Source organism: Festucalex cinctus, chromosome 15, assembly GCF_051991245.1.
Source record: "Festucalex cinctus isolate MCC-2025b chromosome 15, RoL_Fcin_1.0, whole genome shotgun sequence".
NCBI lineage: Eukaryota > Metazoa > Chordata > Actinopteri > Syngnathiformes > Syngnathidae > Festucalex > Festucalex cinctus.
This window is the reverse complement of record NC_135425.1, coordinates 15,275,292-15,297,621: the sequence shown is the minus strand read 5'-3', so window position 1 is coordinate 15,297,621 and position 22,330 is coordinate 15,275,292. Positions and strand designations below refer to the sequence as shown.

The window sequence follows — 22,330 nt, the reverse complement described above, 5'->3', positions numbered from 1 at the left end:
AATAGAAAATATAATAACATTTGTTCCTGATCAAAAATGTAATAAAACTCAACAATGTAATAATTTCACCAATAAAGTAATAAAAAATTGTGACTAATATTGTAATAACACTTTAATAATACAGTAATACCATAATAATAATAAGAATAATAATAATAATAATAATAATAATATTATGGATTTCCAAATTAGTATGTTAATTTAAAGTTCCTTTAATGCCACTATTTTTTTTTTTTTTAAACACGTGATTAAATGAAAGCCCCTTACTTGGAAAGCCTGTACTGTCAAGTCGCGATGCAGCAGACACGCCCATGTCAAAATTTAGCTATAATAAATTTAATAACAATGCATATATTTGTGGAGACTGAGGTCAAGTTGTATTTCACAATTTTAAAAATGTGCAGAATTTCACAAGTTACTTCATGTTAAAGATTAGATAGCTCTTAATATGAACAGAAAAATGCACTGAGCTGTCACCAACATCTTACAAATGCAATTATGTCATCTAGTGGCAGAAAAATGACCTCAACACAAATCAGTATCACAGTTTTTTTTTTTTTTTTTTTTTTTTTTTTTTACAGTACAGTGGATCTTTATTTAATTTTAACTCAATTTTATGAATGATTATGAAATGAATGTTTGAATGACTAAAAGATGTATTCTATCAATTTAACATTTTTTCTCACTTTTATGTTAACAAGAGTATTAACAAATATTTTATTGTACATTTTGAACAGATATAAAATTTGAAATTAATCATGAGGTAACTATTGAATTCATGCAATTAATTATGATTACAAATTTTGATCACCTGACACCCATTATTATTTTACATTTTTCTTTTCTTTTTCTTTTTTTTAAATCTATACATTTGGTTTGTCCATACGTGGGTGTCATTTTTACGAATTATTGACCAATTTAAAGTGTCGAAAATGGCTTGTTCTGTTTGATGATGCAATGTTAAAGTGACGATTTTGGAGGTACGAAGTTTTGGACGACAACAGAGATACGTGTGCTTGTTTACATATGCATACTGAAATTGCATCTTCAGAACCATCTTAGTTCCTGATCGTAAAACGGACAATAGAGGCGGTCAACACCTGGAAATTTTGCAGAGTATTGATACCTGCTTTTGGAACTCACCCATCCCTTAATAGCAATTTACTCGTGAAATATATTTGAACCCTCGGCGGAGCTCTTTGTGAAAGTAAATGATAAACCCGAAAGGAAATGTTGCCCTCGCTTTTCGTTGAATATCCCGCGAAACGCATCCCAAGACGACACCCAGCTGTTTCTAATCCACTCTCAGCTGCTGCAAGTTTTTTTTTTAATATGCAAAACTTTTTAATGAGTGTATCGTTTCTATGCTATCTGTACATCAGCATGATGTATGTGTGTGCACAACGAGTGTGGTGTGATGATTACATAATCGCCAGTCTGGTAAAACTCTCGAGAACAAAGCACAAGAAGAACAAGCTAATTACTTTCTCATCATCCCGAAGAGGAAAACTAAAAGCTAAAGTTATGTACGGGACGCGTACACGGAATAAAGACAAATAACGAGTGAGATAAAGAAAATATATGGAAGATGTTCCGAGGGAGGCTGCAAAAGCTAAACAAAGTATTTGTTTTTCTTTTCATCAATTTCAACAGCCACTTTTGTGAATAATACATGCGGATTGAAGCATCATTCGTTCCAATGAAATGCATTCAAATAATTACTTTAGCGTCATTATATCTCGATGTTATTTTGCTGAAATGATGTGATTCAATAGATTTGCACTCCATTTAGTATGTACTGTTTGAAGTATCTCTTCGTCCTTAATGCTTTGAAATTGTAAATTTGAAGCGGACTGAGGTAAAATATCAATGTGCATAAATTGATCATTATAATCTGAAATTATTCATCGGAAGCTGTTTCCTCTGTGCCCACAAATGGCACATCTGTTGCAGGTAGTTTGCATTTGTGCTAGTTTGTTTTGCTAGAGCCTCGTTAGCTTAAGTGATGTCGTTTTTTTTTTTTTTTTTTTTTTTTTTTTTTTTTTTAACTAATGAGTACACTTTGTGCACAAAAGGGTGTCATGTCAACTGTTGTTGGTCAAGATCTTTACTAGCAGTACTAACCCTAATTTGAAATCCTAACCACATCTTAAAACCCTAATTTGAAACAGTCACCATAATTTGAAACCTGAATTTGAAATCCCACTTTCAAAATGGAGGTCAAACATTTTGATAGTTAATTTTTTTAACCCCTAGTTTAAAACCCTACTCTAGATTTTGAAACCCTAATTTGAAACCCTATCCATATCTTAAAACCCCAATTTGCAACCCAAAACCAGTTAAAAACTAATTTGAAACGCTACTTTGAAACCCTAACCAAATCTTAAAGCTCTAATTTGAAACAGTAACCATAATTTGAAACCTGAATTTGAATCCCCACTTTCAAAAATGTTGATAGTTTAATTTTTTAACCCCTAATTTCATAGCCAATGTAATAACGTGCAATAATATGACCATGCTTTGAAACCCTACTCCTACTCTGAAACCCTAACTCTGGTTTCAAACCCTACTTTGAAACCCTAACTTTAATTTGAAGCTGCATCTTAAAACCCAAATTTGAAACCCTAAACATAATTTCATAACCTAAGAGAAATACTATCCCTAAATTGAAACCCTAACCATTATTTGATAGCCCAATTCAAATCTTATCCCTAATTTGAAACCCAAACCAGATCTTAAAACCTTAATTTGAAATCCTAATTATAGTTGGAATCCATAACTCGTTCACTCCCAGCCATTTTGCAGTGAAGCAACCTTCTTCACCCCTGGCTTTTTTATTATTATTTTTTTTTTTTGCAAGGCCTACAGAATACAGTATTGTGTTCTATTGCTATAAAAACATGGAACCTACCAAAAGAAACATTAGTCTCTTCTTTCATCAGGAAAAATAAATATATTTCTCTGTTTCCGTTTTGCATTAGAATATAGTGAAGTTTCATCATTTTTTCACAAATCTGTTTCAAACACTGGGGAAGAGCTTTTTTTGCAACATGGCCCTGGTTGATCTCTTATACTCTGCTGCTACCTGCTGGCCGTTTTTAGTAATAACTATCATTGCTTTAAGTGTCCTCTTCAGGTCAAAGGCTGCATCAAAGCCTTCTGTATGCGCTATCATTAAAAAACAAAAAAACAAAAAAAAAAAAACGTATAAACACGTATTTGGGACCATGACAATATTTCAAATAGAACATTGGCATACGTTTTTTTGGGGGGGAGCAAACGAGTTAATTTGAAACGCTAAACCTTGTTTAAAACCCGAACCCGAACTCTTCCACGGCTATAGGAATTGTTCGTCCGCCTTTTCACCAATCTCAAGAGGCTTTGGTTGCTCTTTTGTCTCTTTTTTTCTTCCCTTCTCTCAAGTCAGGCTGTTGCTATTCCTCAAAGTGAAGATGAACTGAAAGCTGCCCACTTTGCCAGTGGCGATTTGGCCCGTCATGGCTCCGCACGGTTGACGTTTTTCTTGTCTTTCAACACCACCCAGCTGCAAGAAGCCTCCAGTGAGCTCCGACGTCAGAAAAGTCGCGAGCAAGGCATGTGCGTGGTTTTGCGTCACACCGACAACTTCTTTCTTTCTCGTGGCTGACTCAAAATAGGACGTGTAAATATTAATGGCGCAGGAAGTCAAGTGAAACGAGCTTCTCCTGTCAAGCTGCTGGAAATGTACAAAAATAATAACATTAGAAGTGGCTCTTTTTTTTTTTTTTTTTTTTAAATCATACAGTCAGACTGAAAGAATTATGGCCTAGGGAAATTATTCTACACCGCAAAATATTTGCTTTGCTGTATTTGTGATATCATATTTATGCAGATGTGCTTCTTGGTGGTGTATTTAAAAATGTAAAATCAAATAGGGAGTCCGTCAGTCGTGCATCTGGGTCATTTGTCAGGTAAATGATTTAAACGGGCAGCACGTCCGCCTAACACTCCTCACGTTCGCACTTTGAAGCTCAGCTCAAGCGTTCCTGTGAACAATTTGCACATTCTAGTTTCACTTTTCATTCATTCATCCTAATAATCACCTCATCATATTACATAACTGATACTGCATTTGATTATTATAAAATCTATAAACAGAAGTCAGAAAGGGGCATATTTTATTTTTGATTTATTTATATTGTTTATTAAACAGCAAAACACTTCAAAGCCTTTTTAATGTCAGGTGTTTGGGCTCCTTTAAGTATTTTAATGGCTTTGTTGCCTCGTTTGCAAGCCTGTTGCCACATATTGGGCACAGCAGGTTTCATGTGTTAACCATCACTTTTATCAATCAACCCCTACCTTACATAAAACTGTCTCTTATATGATTTTGTTTTGTTTTGTTTTTTGTTAATGATGAAATTGTAGGCTCTTCTTCTCTTTCTTGACATTTTTGAAGAAGCTCTCCAAACACTTTTTTTTATTTTATTTATTTTTTTTAATTCTCTTTAGCTAGCATGAGTTTTTTCCTGACTGTTATGAAGCAGTTTGATAGAAGCAGACGTGCCTGGTTTTCAAAATAAAACTCCCTTCACATTGATATTTTATTTTTGGAAAGTCTTTCTGTGTGGCCCAGATTTTTGTGCCATTATTTATTTTATTTATTTATTTATTTTTTTAAAGATTTCAATCATTCACTTTATGCAAAATGGGGGATCACTTTGATTGGCTGTTAGCTTGCAAATGCAAATCAGTGCATACTAGAGCTGTCTCTATCGAATATTTTTAGAATCGATTAATTGACTAATCAGATTCATTTTAATTTTGCATTAACTCATTCGCTCCCAGCCATTTTCACAGAAGCAATCCCCTTCTCTGTTTTACTGGATTTTGACTGATTTTTCAAGGTGCACAGAATATTGTGTTCTATTGCTATAAAAACATGGAACCTATCAAAAGAAACATTAAAGTCTCTTCTTTCATCAGGAAAAAAAAAACTATGTTTCTATCTGTTTCCGTTTTGCAGCAATTAGCATTAGACTATAGCTAAGTTTTCATAAATCTATTTAGAATTGTGAGTAACTGAGCTTTTTTTTCAACATGACCCTGGTTGATCTCCTTTGCTCTGCTGCCACCTGCTGGCCGTTTGTGTAATAACTACCATATCTGCAACCGTTCTTTGCAGTTGAGAGGCTGCATCAAAGCCTTCTGTATGCTCTAAGCATAAAAACAAAAAACAAACACTTATAAATACGTCTTTGGGACACTTAAAATAATTTAAAAAACAAAAAAAACAAAAACGTATTTCTAAGTTATTGGGAGCAAATTAAAGTGTATTCCAAAAGCATTCCCCCCAATTACAGTATATTAATCAGTGATTGGTGGTTATTTCATTCTTCATATTCATAGATGATTTAAAAAAAAAAAAGAGAGTCGGGACAGTGATGTTGTACTATGGTTCCCTTCATTGCTGTTAAAAACAGATGTTTGCAAAAGACTTATTTTGATTAAAGCACAGAAGATAATCCGACTTCTTTCATGAAGGACTACAGAAATCAGCGTACAATTACTACTGATATGTTCGTACACAAAAGCAAAGCAACGGCAAATGAAATGTCAGTCAATTAAGCTCAACAATAATGTTGCTTTTCATTTGATGGTGCTTGAGTGTGTTGAGCAATGGTCTCGTTATATGCGTGTATTTTGTTGGCATGATAAACAATGACAAAAATCATAAAACCTGTCACGGTCCACTTACTTCTGGACCTTGTGCAGACAACTTGGCAGCCTTGAGAAGTCACTTCAAATTTGTTGGACTCCCTCTTAATACAGCACTGATGGAGAGAAAAGAGACACAAAAAAAACCTGACAGTCAGATACTATAAGATAATAACTCTCATGAAACAGATTTCACACTGTCATCGTGTCAGCGGTGCCGATTAGATCCCTGTTGTCGTTGCCGGTAGCCCGCTCGAGCGTCAGCGTGAGCCTGTCGGAAATATCAAAAGACGGCAAACGCTTTCGTTTTGCTCTCAGTGTGCCGGTGTTTGGAAATGAACTTGACACCACCTTGCTTGTCGCAAGTGTAATTGGGAATTTGCATCGGCTGTTACGCAGCATCAGAGAGTCAATTTCGGCTTTGGTGGAAGCTGTACACTTGTTGCCCTCAATTTCTTGCTTGAATTCATCATGGGTCAATTCGGTATTATTGGAGTGCGGCTACCCATTTAAAACGTTCTATATTAAGTACAATGCTGTCTGAATGTTTTTTTTTGTGTTTTTAACATTGCTTTATGTTCCAATGGTGTTACAGGACTGCAAATTTTGTGAGAACCTTCTACACGCTGTCAACTCAAAACACTCGTTAGGTATGAAAGAATGGCGGTAAAATACCACAAAAAAATACCAGTTTGTTGACATGCATGTTAATACAATTGCTAAGACAACCACAATTATCCTGTCAGAGATGTCTTTCCCTTTGTTTTCTGCAAAACTAAATTAGAGGGAAAAATTGGTAAGTTATCCAAAAACAAATGTGAGAAGTTATGTAAACAAAATAAATCAATCTAAATCAATGTTGCTAAAATATATTTTAGACATAACAAATCAATAATACGGTTGCAAGAACTTCTGTTTTGAGATTGTCAATGTCTCAACACTGAAAGAAAAAAGTTGCAAAAAATGAATGCCAATATGATTCGTTCGGCCATCTGTGGCATTTCCCGTGCCATCAGAATCACATTTTTTTTTTCCCCACTGTGGTATTCATTACTTTTACTTAGTTACATTTAAAAACAAGTAATCAGTAGATTACAATTTACTTTTTTTGTATTACAATAAAACTACTCATGGTTTTGTCACTTAATTATAAGTATGTTTGTTTTTCATTAAAAAATGAAATGAAGACAACCTTTTTTGACTTGTTTTTATTTTTAAGAAGTCTTCTGGATTTCACTTAGCATAAATGGGCTACTTTTTTTTTTTTCTCCATATAAAATAATTTCATACAAATTCATGCTTTTTTAAAATAAAATTAAAATAAAAACTTTTTTTAGATGACATATTTAACTATTAACACTTAACATTTATTATGCATACTGTTTACAACAAAATTTCTCTTTACCATTGTAAAATGAAGCTTCATAAAGCACTTGCAATGTTTATTGAAACCTCTAGATGGTGCTGTTGGTTTAAAGATAAAAGGCTAGCGCAATGGAAATTGATTAAATGTCCATTGCATCTTTAAATATACATTTTAAAAATCAGTTCAAACGGTAAACATTTACAGAGCCAAAACTTTTAAGAGTTGGTCTCAGCCTGTCTCTCACATATTTTATCAAGCGAATAGTATTTGCTGTTTGAAAGGTCTCATTGCTATGCAGGAACTGTTTCTGTTTTGGCCTCTTGTCACCTTCATGACTTTGATTCATGCAGTAACCCCAATTTTATCCACTTGTCTACCTCTGCCCGTGAGTCCAAAATGTGCGAATGTCGAGGAATCTTAATGCATTTCTACACATGAGAATCGGCCGACAGAGAGTTGGAGGATTGAAAGTTAGCAAGCTTGTCCCAAAAATGCCCATATTCAACATGTACAAGTTTTCCATCCGAAGATTGAGGATGAACAAATCATCAACTGACTCTTCGGTGTTCAAGGCAGAACTTCTCACTAATTTTTTTTTATCATTGGCTGGCTGATCTTGTGGGCCATTTTTTGCATACGTTTTTGTTTTTTGTGGAACTGGCTGTTTTGGAACCAGCTGTGAGTAATTTGAGACCCACACACAAGAACACATTGACTACAATGGAAAAAAATAAATAAATAAATAATAATAATAATAATAATAATAATGCCATATGTGTGAAAATTAAATAACATTTTTTATCATCATTTTATATTGTATGCGCATATTTAGCAGCAGGAGAGGGTGCGGAGAGTTCTTTCAGCGGTTCCAGACAATCCTCTGCAGACGGTTTTAATAATAAATGCGTCTCACACCGCCACGCTGTTGGAGAGAAGAGTTTCCCCTCGCAACAAACACCAAGAGCGCATGCAGTGCGACTCCTCATTGCTCATTAAAGGTAATACAAACAGCTCGGCCGCAGACGGCTTGACAACATCATTCAGAACTTCGGTTCCATTAGCGGACTCTAATCAAAGTGTTGACCTAATTGGCTTGATGATTATTGGACTAGTGTTTGTACTGTACAATAGTATCAGTCTGCACTCTGGGAAAAAGAATTAGAGATTCTAAAGCATGGGCTATTTAAAAGTTAAAAGTGATATTATTTCATCTTTTGAATAAGTTTGATGACAGGAAACGACCAAAAGGGAAAACAAGTAGCAGAAAATGCATATATGCTCATTATTTTATTTTTATTTTTATTTATTTTTTTAATTTTTATTTTTATTTTTATTTTTATTTTTACACATGACATTTTTAGTTGAAAAGTTTTTTTTCTTTTTTAACTACACAGATGGTTGCATATGGAAAAACATGGCGGGCAACAAAAGCATTTCAAAGCAACATGTCCCGATTCTTTTACATTTACTTTGTTAAAGGCATGTAGATTGTTTGCCCCCAAACTGTTGTTGTCAATAAAGTTTATTTAATTCATTAAAAAGTGTTGTCTACTTCTGTTGTGCTGTACACACTCTTGACTGCCCCCTATTAGGTTTTTAATTATTATTTTTAAATTTTGTTTTGACTTTTATGTGAACTTTGTTTTTTAAATTAATTTTAAGCGGCACATTTGTTCATTTTTATAACTTTTCTATTTTGTCAAAATGCTGCATTTTACTTGAGTTCTTATTAGTTTCATTGTTAGATTTATTTTTTTAATTACACGGCGCGTTTGTCGAATGCAACATTTAAAAGTCACAAAATGTACATAAACTATCTTTGTTCTAGCTATGGAGTTACAGCAGAACCAAAATAAATACATTTATATATTTTTTTTATAGTGCTCACTTTTGCTATAATTATAGTTTTAACTATTTTTATTAACGTGAAATATAGGTTTCTGTTTTTTTAAAAGCATTTTCGTTAATTTCATACATTTTTTAAATTTTAGTTTGACTTATTTTGTTAGTTCTTGTTAACTCTAAATTGTGTCACAATGTCTGCTATCTGTCTTACGCAGTAAAAAAACAGGATTCAGCAATCAATGTGAGCATTTTCAATTTAAGTCAGTTCCAATGACGAACTGCATTCAGGTCAGGAACCCGATGACGACGCAAATGCGATTCCTGGACACGGTTTCGGGCCGTTTGTGTAAACATTCTTTGGTTATACTCACTGATTGCTGTCGCAGCTGTCCCTCCCGGAATATAAAATATATCAAAACAACCATTCACACTTTTGGGTCATTTTGAGTATTCGCCGAAGCGCTCCGTATCGACTGTGAGTCGGGAATGCTAACCGCTAATCCACAGAGCTGCCCTGTGAGTGAGTGTGGATTGATTGCAGAATGTTGTTGTGAATGTAAATGATCGTTCTCGATCCTTCGGTGATGCTGAAGCACTACAGAGAACAAACGAGAGACGTAAGAGAATAAAATAAACAGAATCAGTGGGCGTGGGTGACGCTGCATGAAAGCATTTTCTTGTTTGCTATGCCAGCTGTGAAGTAACTTTGTTTTGATGCATACCTGACAAACAATGCACCTTACACACACGCTTTTAATTTTGCATTCTGTTGCCGTGCTGATGCGGGAATGCAAAAAAAACAAAAAAAAACAAAAAGCTCATATCGGGAGTTGTTGCCTGCGTGCGAGTTGAGAATTGTAAGCAATTTCCCTCCTAATGAAACATATCCACATGAATGGCGATAGAAACGGCAAATCAATTATGTTTTTCAGGCCTCGCCGTCCCTTCAGGGTTTCCACCCTCATGTTCTATTACACATTCCCATTATTATTAAGCTTCTTTACAATGGGTTTATATCAAAAGTCGCGCTGCTCTTTAATTTGCCAATTGGAGCGCAGCGCATTCTTAACTTTGTGATGTGAAGTCATTGACATTGACAAGTGTGGAGAGATGGGAAAAGTACTGACATTCTCTACTTGAGTAAAAAGAAAATTACTATGAAGAAAAATAACTTTGGTAAAAGTAAAATACTCACTCAATTATAAGGCCGTGCAAATACAGTAATCGAAATTCAATTACCATATCAATTATTACACTCCACAATAACAAAATCTGCATAATTGTAAAAATATATATATATATATATATATATATATATATATATATATATATATATATATAATTATTAATACTAATTATGGGTTGTTTAAAATTATTGTATATATTTGCATTTTTTTCATATTTTTAAAAGAACCCATTTAATAAATTGTTTCATCCAAAAGGGACTTGCATAATTATAGTTTTTCAAAGAATTGTATTTTTCTTAATATTTTTTATTTTTTTTTACATTTAAATATTTTCTTGTTTTGTACCCAAAAAAAAAAAAAAGAAAAAGAAAAAATCATCCTACTGCACAATGCACATGCTGCACTCCAACTTCAAGTTTTTGCCGACATAAATAAATAAATAAATAAATAAATAAATAAATAAATGTTTGGTTGAAAATGAATTTATAGTGTTTATAGTATTTTTTAATTGGTTTTAATATTTTTAAATGTGTAAAAAAAATTCTCGTTTTAAAAATAAATAAATAAATAAATGATCGTACTACTGCACAGTGCACAAGCTGTACTCCAAGTTCAAGTTCAAGTTTTTGCCAACATATTTAAATTAATAAATATATATTATTATAAATATATATTATTATAAATTCTGTTTGGTCCGAAAGGAACTTACATAATTATAGTGTCAATTTTTCTTACAATTTTTAAATGATTTAAACATATTCATGTTTTGTACCCAAAAAAATAATCGTGTGCATAATTGTGATTTAAAATATTGCCAAAATATTCACTTATTTTTTCCATAATCAAAAAGCCCGACTCAAATATTTACTTAAGTAAAAGTAAACAAGTACAGGCTCTGAAATACAGTATTTTTATTATTTTTTTTAACTTATCTAGATGGTGCTCTTGGTTTAAAGATGTAATGGAAATTGATTAAACACACAGTTTTCCATAATGAATAGAAAATTAATCACGTTTCTACTTTTTTTCTTTCTTTTTTTTTAATATAGGTGGGGAGTGAGGCACTTTGATCACAGGCTGATCCAACTTCTCATGTCCCTAAACTGTGCGTCTTTGTAGTTTGTCGAAAGCATCCCAAACCCTCCTTACAAGGTCTTACGCAACGGGGTCAAACAAACCAGTCATCCCGGAACATGTTGCGGGCGGCATAAAGTTAATCCGACTCTCTCACATCTGTGCTCAGCGAACCTGCTCTCGTCTGTGAAGGGAAGAGTGTCAGTCAGTGGCATATCTGCCAACTCCTATAGCGCCCCCTCTTTCCACTTCTCCTGTGTACTGGACTATGTTCTTTTTTTGCTGAGGGACTGGAAAACTTTCGGCCATGTAACAAACTATGAGAACGAGGAAAAGGATCTACAAAAACACTCTTCATTTGCCCAACAGCTGTTGGAATTGATGCACAATAATCATTGCTACATTGATGTAGTGAACCAGCGTATTATGATGATCCACTTTGCTTTTTCCTTATAGCACAAGATTAGCATGTAAACAAGTGTGATATGCAGCTATTATAACAAAAGGATGAGAAGGGAACTTGTCATAGGAAATCTTAAAGTTGATTAACACAAAGTTTAATATTCCAGAGTGATCAGAAATCAAAAGGAGGCTCAGATCAGTTGGAGCCTGATGGGAATACTGAGAGGAGTTCGCCAGACAAGAGCGGTTACTGTGACCGCAAACAATTCTGCTCTGTGTCAAAGTGCCATCTAGTGTTCACGTATTTTTAATTTAAATATGCCGCCTGCGTTCAAGTCATAATTCTGCAGAGCTACAACCTTTAAAAAATAAAATAAAGTATCTTGCATGGTTTCTTCATAGTCCTATTGTAGGAATGTATCAAAAGAGAGGGGCAGCTGATGTTCTAAAGTTTCATTTCAGGGATTTTCTGCCATTTCCCCCCTCAATTTCGGCTCTGAAATTGATTTGGCCAGCAAAAGGAGCCGAGGCCCAGGTGCTGTTTCTCCCAAACGTGTCAACCCCGAGGTGAGGAAGACGGGCTCAAAAAGACTTTACAACAATGTCGCACAAGTGGAAGAAAATGACTTGAAATTTGGTAGCAGAATACCACAGTAAATCTGAGTTCAATCGGCACACTTATTGTAAATCAGAATTTCTTTTTGATTAAATATAAAACACTTCAGCTTGATCTAAAATGCCACTAGAAGATTTTTGAAGCCCCATTTTGCCCCCTTATGTCATGTAATTGTTCAGCTCCATTGCGTCTCTTAGGGAGGATTTTCCCCATTAATTATTGCCGATGGATAAACAAGAGCAAGCTTGACAGCAAAGTGGATGAGATGAGAGATGGGAAGGAAAAATAATCCTTTAATAAGAAACGCTGATTTATAATGCTTGCGTTCCACTGGAGGAGGGATGAGTTTGAGTGAGTGATTTGGATCTTATGCCATGACAACACAACATATTGCTGGTCCATTTTTGGTTTAGATTAAATGCAGTTCATCTTCACTTCATTATAAGATTTAGTGATAGAAAAGTTTGACTGTGCAATTGTTGCTATCTCCATATTGGGTTTCCCACAGTGCTTTATAGGCCCACATGTTGTTTGTTGTCCACCACGAATTTTGCCAAATTTTGTTCCCAGTTCGTCCCTAACCCACAAGCTTACTTTCCTGGGGAAACCCGACATCATTCCAACACATTTTTACCACGTTCATAGCAAAATATGGTTTTGATGATCATTATTATGCAAAACTATAAATCGAATTCCAAGGAAATTAAGAGAAACGACTGATTAACTATTAGCTATAATTTAACTGCTAGTCAATCTCATGCTAAATGCTATCTTGGTTGACTCTTCAATAGGGATGTAACGATTAGCGCGATATTGTGATATTAAAACTGCCACAATATTGTCGTCGTCACGTTCACGATATTTAAATGCAACACATCTGTTAAAAAAAAAGTCAGGTTGATTTCCATTTGTGCAGTTCTAGCACCCTCTGGTGGCAAGTTTTTTCCGTACAATTTAATTTTCATTCGGGATGTTTTGGCCCTTCTATGTTTAAAATCTACACTAATTGTCAGATGAAGGGGAATGTAATGTGCCTGTTAGCCAGTCAATATGTGGAAGAACTCAATGTGCATTAACAAAATAACAATGACATCAAAATAATAAAATATAATAATAATAACATAACATGAGGTGTATCGAAAAGTTCCTGAACTGGCGTCACAAAAGATATATTGCAAATCCAAACTGTGACTTACAAGTTTATCCCTCAAAGTAATTCCCCTCGAGTCAAATAGCAGCTTTCTCTGCCACCCCTTCACGCACTCCTTGAAGAATCTTCTGCTTCATGTTGTCTTCAAAACGAGTCGTCTTGACCTTGGGAAAGAGGGAAATATCACACAGGGCCAGGTCGGGGTTGTACTTCTTGGCCAGGAACCGTCGGATGCTCATGGGATTGTGAGCAGGCGCGTTGTCATGTTAAAGCAGCCATTAGCTTTCACCTCTTCTCCGGCATTGAACAGAGCAACCACTACAAGATCTTTTTGTGATGTGCTTCTTGATGGTCCGGCTAACACCGAATGGGAAAAATTGTAATTTGGAGATTGTATTTGAAATATATCTTTTGTGACACAAACACTGGAGGCTTGCCAATGCACCTTGTCTAACAGGAAGTGGCCAGCTAGTGATAAGTGGGATAAAAAGTTTCCCACATTTGATGAGGAAAAGTGCCCTGGAGCACCACTCAATGAAATGTTTACCTCAAGATATTTAAAAAAATATATATATTCATCTGGAGTTTTTAGTTATCGTAGACACCAGCATTTGATTTACCTGTATGGAAATTGGCTTCTAGATCTGTGTCGCTGAATGCTTAAACCAAAGCAGCAATTACTCAAATGGTGTCCTCTTCCTCAACATTTCATCTAACAGTATTTTCACATTATGCTTTCGACCTTACCCCGCTATTGAGATGTATTACCAGGCAAAAATAATAGAGCATTTTCCTGGAACAAGGAATTCATCTATTTTTTCCTCTTTTCGTCAGATAAGACCTAACAAAGTGCACTTCTGCCTCCTGGTGGCCACAAACCCCATTGCACTTATTGTGAGTTGTGACATGCTGAGTTCACGTCGATGAAGATTTTTTAGAATTGGCCATTACGCCGGAAATGAAAAATAGATGACAATATAAACTGATTGGAAAGGAATGAGAGGTCTCAGCAGACTTCTGATTGATTGAATTGATTAATATTGGACGCTGGGATCTAATTAAATGGGTCGTTACAGTGCGGAGTCTTATCTGAGGAGACGCAGTATTGATGAGCAAAGCTTGTGCCACTACATTGCCAGGCCGTAAATATGCACTAGTTTAATGAGGTTTCCCATAAACGCCCATTAAAGCACATTTTAATTGATTCTTCTATTTTAAAATCACCGCACCAGCAGCTTTGCAAGGAAATGATGTGGTTGTGAATTGGCAAAAAGACAAAAAAAAAAAAAAAAAAAAAGGGTTGTTTTGTCTTGGCGTGGGTGCTTGTGATCTGGCCAGGTGGATCAGAATGATTGATTAGCATTTGTTTAAAGTTCATTTATCATTGTTCTTGATTCCTAAATGTCCTTATAAACTCAAATGCAACCAGGATTATTATAGTTTTGACATTAATGTATTTATTTATTAGCTTTCAGGACGCCTCTGTAGTTTCTGTTAGTTTTAGTTATTTCACAAATGTTTGTTTTTTTGGTCTTTTTTGTTGTTTTTTTAAATGTGAATTACTTGTGACGAAATTTAATATGGTAAAATGAAAAAAAAAAGGAACAAACGTCTTACCTAGCGTTGCGTTTAGGCTGAGTGAAATGAAAAATAGGTGAGGCGACCCAAACACGCAAATTTATCACTTAGGAGCGACGTCATCTGAAGGTGCGTTTCTATTGGCTGCTGCTAGATGACATCACTTCTGTGCGACACCGTTTCTTTTTGTTTGTTTTTTTGTTTATTTTTTTTGTTTATTGAGACACCCTTTCAAACATTATTATTCTGGTTAATAGCGAAATAAATGTACTTAAGATCCCATTTAAAAATCAACCCCAAAGTTTCATGTTTTAAAATAATTACCAAAGGTGAAAACAAAGGACATTTTCGCAGTAACCTTTTCTTGAAGTAAAATGTACTTTCAGTTTTCATTTATTAAAAAGCATGTTTTATTTTATTCTGTTTATTTTTATATTGTTTAGTTTTTGTTAACTAAAATAACCTGGAATGCAACTATCTGAAATGAAACTATGATTGCACGGTGCTCGCCAGCTGTAACATCTGCTATTAAATTGAGGATTTAAGATGGTGAAATCCACATCAAATTACAGCAAGTCAAGTACAAATCCACTTGAAAGTTATTTTGAGGGGAGTCATATATTTCACGCTTGACCGTCACAGTATATCCTGCCAAATCCCACTTAAACCCGCAGGTCCTTTCGAGGACAGATAGTGTGAGGATCTGTCAAGCAAATGTCTGGTTTTAGTGGCCTCTGAAGTAAGAGGGCAGATGCAATGCATATAAAAGGTCACTTTTAATAAATACAGTACATTGCACATTTCAACAGCGAGACACTTAATATACATTAAACCATTCCATATGACAGCTCTCCAAGTAACTAATTAACAAAGAATAATTACACCTAATGATAATACAGACGTGACACATTATTTTATGAAAGGTGACTGTCAACTGAACCAGTACCTCGGATGACCAGCAGGGTGAAGTATTGCACACTTAACTTACCGCATGCACAGCAGTCTCATCATGAGACTAATGACACGATATGATCAAATGACACGATACATAGCTGGCATTGATGGATGAACAAAGATACATGTGTAATTAATATTTAATAACATAGTAATTACACACATACATCAATCTAGATCTGGGAGTACCACAGGAACATGGCCTAGTTGTTCTCAACCAGTGCCGTCTTGATTCTGGGACCTCTACTCCATATATGTGGTATAGATCCGGTACCCTATTCCTGCTGTGATCTGCTGCACAATCTCTGGGGCTTTCTTGCACAAAATGCACCTGGGGTCCTGTCTGATGTGATAGACCTCTGTTGATTGTGTGTTTGGGGCCTAGTCTTGTGCTGCCATGATGGATGGATGGATGGATGGATGAGTTTTCTTGATGTCAGCCTCTTCTTGACTTTGTCCGTGATGGTCGGACTTGTCTCTCCATGAGTCCATCTGGCTCCTTCTCCTTACTGGGCTTCTGTTGCTTGAGGCATTCAAGCAGGTCACCATCATGTTGATGTATTAGTATATACAATATATATATTTTAAGAGAAATTAAATGAGATTATTTATATATATATATATAGTTGAATTCTTCTTTTTACCTTTGCCTAACGTCTGTATCAACAAGAAAGTCTGAGAACATAGCGCTCAAAGACAAATCAACAGTTCCCACTGGTTGAAACTGGAAATAAACCCAAGGAGATTTCCTATGTAAATATACCAGGGACTCAGTCAGCAGAGCACTTATTACATGGGTCTCAGCTCACATGCTGCAGTGACTGATGTACTGATAATAGCCACGCTTAGACACACACCGACCAGAGCTCCGCTTGGAAAATAAACCCCGAGTTGTTTCAACAGTGTGCTTGCTTGACCTTCTGAACAGAGGCACTGGGTCTTTATAGCACTGGGCAAAATCATATGTTCAAGTAGATTAGTCATAATTGGGGAAAAACTAAATCCATCCAAGTGAGGATTGGATTAATAACAGGAAGTCATCAAAGTTGTGAAACCCAGGAACACCCGATGTATTTCCAAGTCCATCATCCTATAAATGAAGCTATTCATTCCTCTTAAACAAGGGCCACAAAGCAAAGCAATATTTTTGGAAACGCGAGCCAGAATCATTACAATTCCACTGAAAATTAACAATTTGAATCTGTCATATTGGATGTCGTGTCTTGCTTCAACTCACCTCGCAGGAAACAGACGTCTGTGTGGACATCTGCTTTCAATTCTTAGCTTTTACCGCTGAGCGTTCGTCTGCGCTGTGCGGACTTTTTAACACCTAATTTTTGTTAGATGGTTTAAAGTGAAAAGGGCTTCGTTTTAAGGATGGATGGATGGATGGATAGATAGATAGATAGATAGATAGATAGATAGATAGATAGATAGATAGACAGACAGACAGACAGAAAGACAGACAGACAGACAGACAGACAGGACCGGACTTGGCCACAGGTCATACCCCACATAAAAAAACAAAAAAAAAACAAAAAAAAAAACAACTTAAATCAAAGTGCCAACTAAAAATTGCCTTTCTTTTCCTGTTGATATAACAAACCAATTAACATTCATTTCCTGCCCATGTAAAGATGGCTTGAGATGAAGTTTCCTGTTTGTTTCCTGCAGGATGGACAAGCCGGCAGCCGAGCAGTTGCCTTGTTTGCCACATGCACACATCAGACAGCTTCTTTATAGCGGCCTTATCACGCCACATGAACCTCATATAAACATGGCACGAATAGGCCACAGTGGTGGCATGCGGGTGCAAATTTGACAAATCCGGGATATGCATAAAAAAGCAACAAGAATTCGGTGTTTATCTAAAGAAATATTTTATTCAGGTGTGAATGGGAAGCTCTGGAGCACATTATTATCATTACATTGTTACCACTGAAAAGCATGTTTCTCCAAATTAACTTGTTTTTGTCTTTAAGATACAAAAAAAAACCAAAAAACAAAAAAACACAAAGACCAGAATTTAGCATGCAGATGTCCACCAGGGTGGAAAATAAATATTTTTATTTACGTTGCCACATCTATAAAGCTAAAACTTAAGAAACATTATATGAATGTGGTCTACCAAGTCTTGAAGGAGTAATGAAATAAACATTATTAACTCATTCACTCCCAGCCATTTTGAATGAAGCAACCCCCTTCACTCCCAGCTGTTTTACTGGATTTTGACTGATTTTGCAAGGCCCATAGAATATTGTGTTCTATTTGTTATAAAAACATGGAACTTACTAAAACAAAGACTAGCATATCTTCTTTCCTTGGGTAAAAAAAAAGTATATTTCTATCTGTTTCCGTTTTGCAGCAATTAGCATTGGAATTTCCTCATGATTCAAAAATCTGTTTAAAACAGTGGGGAAAAGAGTTTTTTGCAACATGGCCCTGGTTGATCTCTTATACTCTGCTGCCACCTGCTGGCCGTTTTTGTAACAACTACAATTGATTAAAGCATTCTCTTCAGTTCAGAGGCTGCATCAAGGCCTTCTGTATGCTCTAGCATATTAAAAAAAAAAAAAACGTATAAATACGTCTTTGGGAGCAAATGAGTTAATATACAACAAAGTTAAAATTCTCATGTTGTGGCACATCACAATGTTACATGGAGTCTATTTTTTTCACCTATTCTACGAACTATGTTGAAGTGGTTGAAGCTTCGTTTAATCAGGTTAGCCTTGTCTCATAAAGTAGTGCTTTGACGCTATCTGGTTGCATCGAAAGGCAATCTTCGATTTTTTGTTTGTTTGTTTTTTTGGTGGGGTTCATTTACACACAGATTGTCACTAGGACAAAATGAAGCTTCATGAAGCACTCGTGAAACTTTTGGAGTCCTCTAGATGGCACTCTTAGTTTAAAAATACAGCCGAAATGTAATAAATTTCCATTGCACAAGCCTTCACATTTAAACCAAGAGCATCATCTAGAGGAGTTTAAAAAAACAAAAAACAAAACCAAAAAAAAACAGTGTAAGGGCTTCATGAAGCTTCATTTTCCCATCACTCCTATTTATTATGTATTTATTTATTGTTATTTTTAATGTTTATTTAATATTCATTCATTTATTATTGGTATTACTGGACTTATGTTATATACGAACTTTGGGATGGGGTGTTTAATAATAATAATACTAAAAAATGTAAGGCAAATAAAAACAATAAAATCAATTCTTGCTATAAGCAGTGTCACATTCGGATTTTAGAACAATAAGTAACATAAAATAACTTATTTAATAAGTCTAATATAACCAGCAATAAAGGCGAAAACAAAAGCTCGCACATTATACTTTTGTACTTGTCTTTGTTTGCAAAATAAGAAAATATTTTAAGATACATGCTTTTCACTTGGAGACAACTTGTGACTTTAGGTATGTACCAATAAGACTAAATATTAAAAAAAAAACTTTGGGAATGTGTCACTCAATGTAAAACAAAATTAAAGTCGTTAAATAAATTAAACAAATACATAATAATAAAAATGTACTTTCATTGGACACATCTAACCAAGCAAATGATTAACACTGATAACACAACGTAAAGTAATCTAGTCCGTTCCAAAAAAAAAAAAATCACTTTTCAGTGAGACACAATTGATTTATGGTAGTTAGTTCCTGATCTTGTCCAAAAATATACTGCATATCTATTTATATATTCATATAAACAACACTCGAAATCCAATTTTTTTTTTTTATAATTCTAAAATACATCTATAATATTAGACAATATATACATATTTCCCCTGACGTAGGCTGCTCATAACATATTAAGCACAAATTGAAATTCTTCTAAAATGGAAGAATAAATTAAAATCTGGAAACATTGCTTCTGGCAAGGCCAGGGGATGTAAGAGCTGATCGATTCTCACTCACGCACACACAAACAGACATACTCATGTTGCAGTTAAGAAATTAACCATATTAATATTTGAAACGCATTCCACCATTTTGCCCTTACATTCTATCCAAGTCCTCGTTTTGGAAACCAGACAATCCACCCACGGGCATTGATGTACAACATCGTCCCTGTTTACCCACCAGTTTGATTACATCACCTCCACACATTCTCCAAAGGAGTCCAGAAGCTTCCCTTTTGTTGTATTGGAGTGCCACAAATGCTATGCTAGAGCAACATGGTCCACATGTGATGCACGAATGCGAGTGAGGCGCACAGGAGGAGGATCGGCGAGTATGAACAGCCCGACGAGGCAGAGGGCAAGTTGTAATAGTTGTAGTGGTTGAAGTCTCGAATGGGAGGCTTCGCTGTGATGTCACCGTTGGCGATGCGGGGGGGTGGTGGAGACTTGGCCACGGCGCTGTGGAGACGACAAAGTACAGACAAACAGAGAGTTTTTAAGTTGAAAAGCCAAAACCAGGATCTTGCTTGAAAGCTTTTTTTTGTTTTGGTTCAATGCCTGGGACAAGAATATTTATTGATACAAGCTTTGGAAGGGCCAATTACGATCATATTTACATCTGCAAGTTTAATAGTGCTCATATTTGATTTTAATTGTGTCCAAAGTCGCATTGTACTTCTTAAAGTGGAAGTCAACCCCCCAAAACATATTTTGGGACAATAATATGTTCTATGCAGACCCACAAGCCTAACTATAGTATTCTAGTTAACTCATTTGCTCCCAATAACGTGTAAATATGTTTTTTTTTATGTTCTAAGTGTCCCAAATACGTATTTATACGTTTTTTTGTTTGTTTGTTTTTTTATGCTAGAGCATACAGAAGGCTTTGATGCAGCCTTTCAACTGCAAAGAACGGTTGCAGATATGGTAGTTATTACACAAACGGCCAGCAGGTGGCAGCAGAGCAAAGGAGATCAACCAGGGCCATGTAGAAAAAAAAGATTTGTGAAAACTGATGAAACTTAGCTCTCTTCTAATGCTAATTGCTGCAAAACGGAAACAGATAGAAACACACTTTTTTTTTCCTGATGAAAGAAGAGACTTTAATCTTTCTTTTGATAGGTTCCATGCTTTTATAGCAATCGAACACAATCTTCTGTGGTCCTGGCAAAATCAGTCAAAATCTAGTAAAACAGCCGGGAGCGAACGGGACTGCTTCTGTGAAAATGGCTGGGAGTGAATGAGTTAATATTGCGTTAGTTAGAAAATGAGCTACGCAGCAAAATCCAGCCATTTTTAAACTATCTCAGGGGGCGGCCATTTTGCCACTTGCTGTCGACTGAAGATGACATCACAGTTGCTAAGGGCTCAGGCAACGACCAATCACAGTGCCTGCTTCAGAAAACAGGTGAGCTCTGATTGGTCGATGCCCTGAGCAACACTGAAGTCATCTTCAGTCGACAGCAAGTGGCAAAATGGCCGCCCCCTGAGATGGATAACAACGACTGGATTTTGCTTCATACCTCATATTCCAAAAATGTAATGTTAATCAGAATGTCATGTTTAAACTAGAGAGGTCACATATAACATATTATTGTCAACAAATGTTTGACTTCCACTTTAAGAGAGCCGACTAGTTAAAACAGGCTCAACAGCTCCTCTTCTGGTTGTATCCTAGTAGTGCACTCCATTTGTCCTTAATAACCTCTAATTCAAGACACGATTAATCAACATCGACTTATTGATTATTATGTCCATCCCTGAAATCCCGTTTTGGGAAAAAAAAAAAAAAAAAAGTTGAGCTATTTCTTCTCTCCATTTTAGACATTGAGCCCATGAGGCTTGTTTGTTTGGACTGGGACAGCGCCAGGCCAAACAAACGCAGCTCTGTGAAGTCAAGACCTCTGCATAGCAGCGGCCGGGGGAACAGCAACTTGACACAACATTCTGATGATGATAATCATATGATGATGAAGATAACATGTCATAACAATCAGCTCAGGAAGAAAAATGGAACAAGGCTAGCATGAATTTGAAACAAAGTACATTATATTCAAGCCATAAGTATTAATCATCCAGGCTTCCATGTTTGATGGTTTCTCATTTTGTTAACCTAAATGTATAATTTTGCAATGTACTACTATGCTGTGACCTTAAATGTTACCAAATGAGTGTATAAGAATATTCAAAGTTAACAAAAGATCATCCAAAGGGTATGTTAAAGTTAGTTATACAACTTCATTGTGAGTTTTGTATATAAATGAAGTAGTTGCTTATAGAGAAACGATTTGTTTTCATTTGTTGAAATTTTTGTTGGACAGCTTTGCGACGGCACTGGACATGGAAGAGAACAGTAGACGACCTCTACCTTTCCCATTCAGGCACCTGGTCAGACATTCAAATATACAAAGATGTCAACCTTGTACGCTTTGGCACACGTGGAAACAAACAGTGGATTTCCTTGCCACCCAAAAAGACAAGGTCTCTTAGAAAATGAGAAAACATTTCTGCAGATGTGATGAAAAGAAGCGCTCTCAAACGTCTTCTGTGTCCAC

General features: G+C 35.5%; 1 protein-coding gene and 1 long non-coding RNA gene across 2 annotated transcripts in view; both read right to left on the bottom strand.

The window, feature by feature from the left end:
• LOC144002720 (uncharacterized) overlaps positions 1-15,055 on the bottom strand; it is a 53,165-nt gene extending 38,110 nt beyond the window's left edge. Inside the window, exons 1-2 of the long non-coding RNA XR_013278797.1 lie at positions 14,955-15,055; positions 5,738-5,813 (exon numbers count right to left, since the gene is read on the bottom strand). This is a non-coding gene — a long non-coding RNA (uncharacterized LOC144002720). The remainder of the gene's footprint in view (positions 1-5,737; positions 5,814-14,954) is intronic.
• A 2,677-nt stretch (positions 15,056-17,732) lies between these two features.
• Positions 17,733-22,330, bottom strand: part of trabd2a (TraB domain containing 2A) — a 55,582-nt gene continuing 50,984 nt past the window's right edge. The window contains exon 7 of the mRNA XM_077498171.1: positions 17,733-20,234. Coding sequence (XP_077354297.1) covers positions 20,042-20,234 — 193 coding nt within the window. The 3' untranslated portion in view covers positions 17,733-20,041. The remainder of the gene's footprint in view (positions 20,235-22,330) is intronic.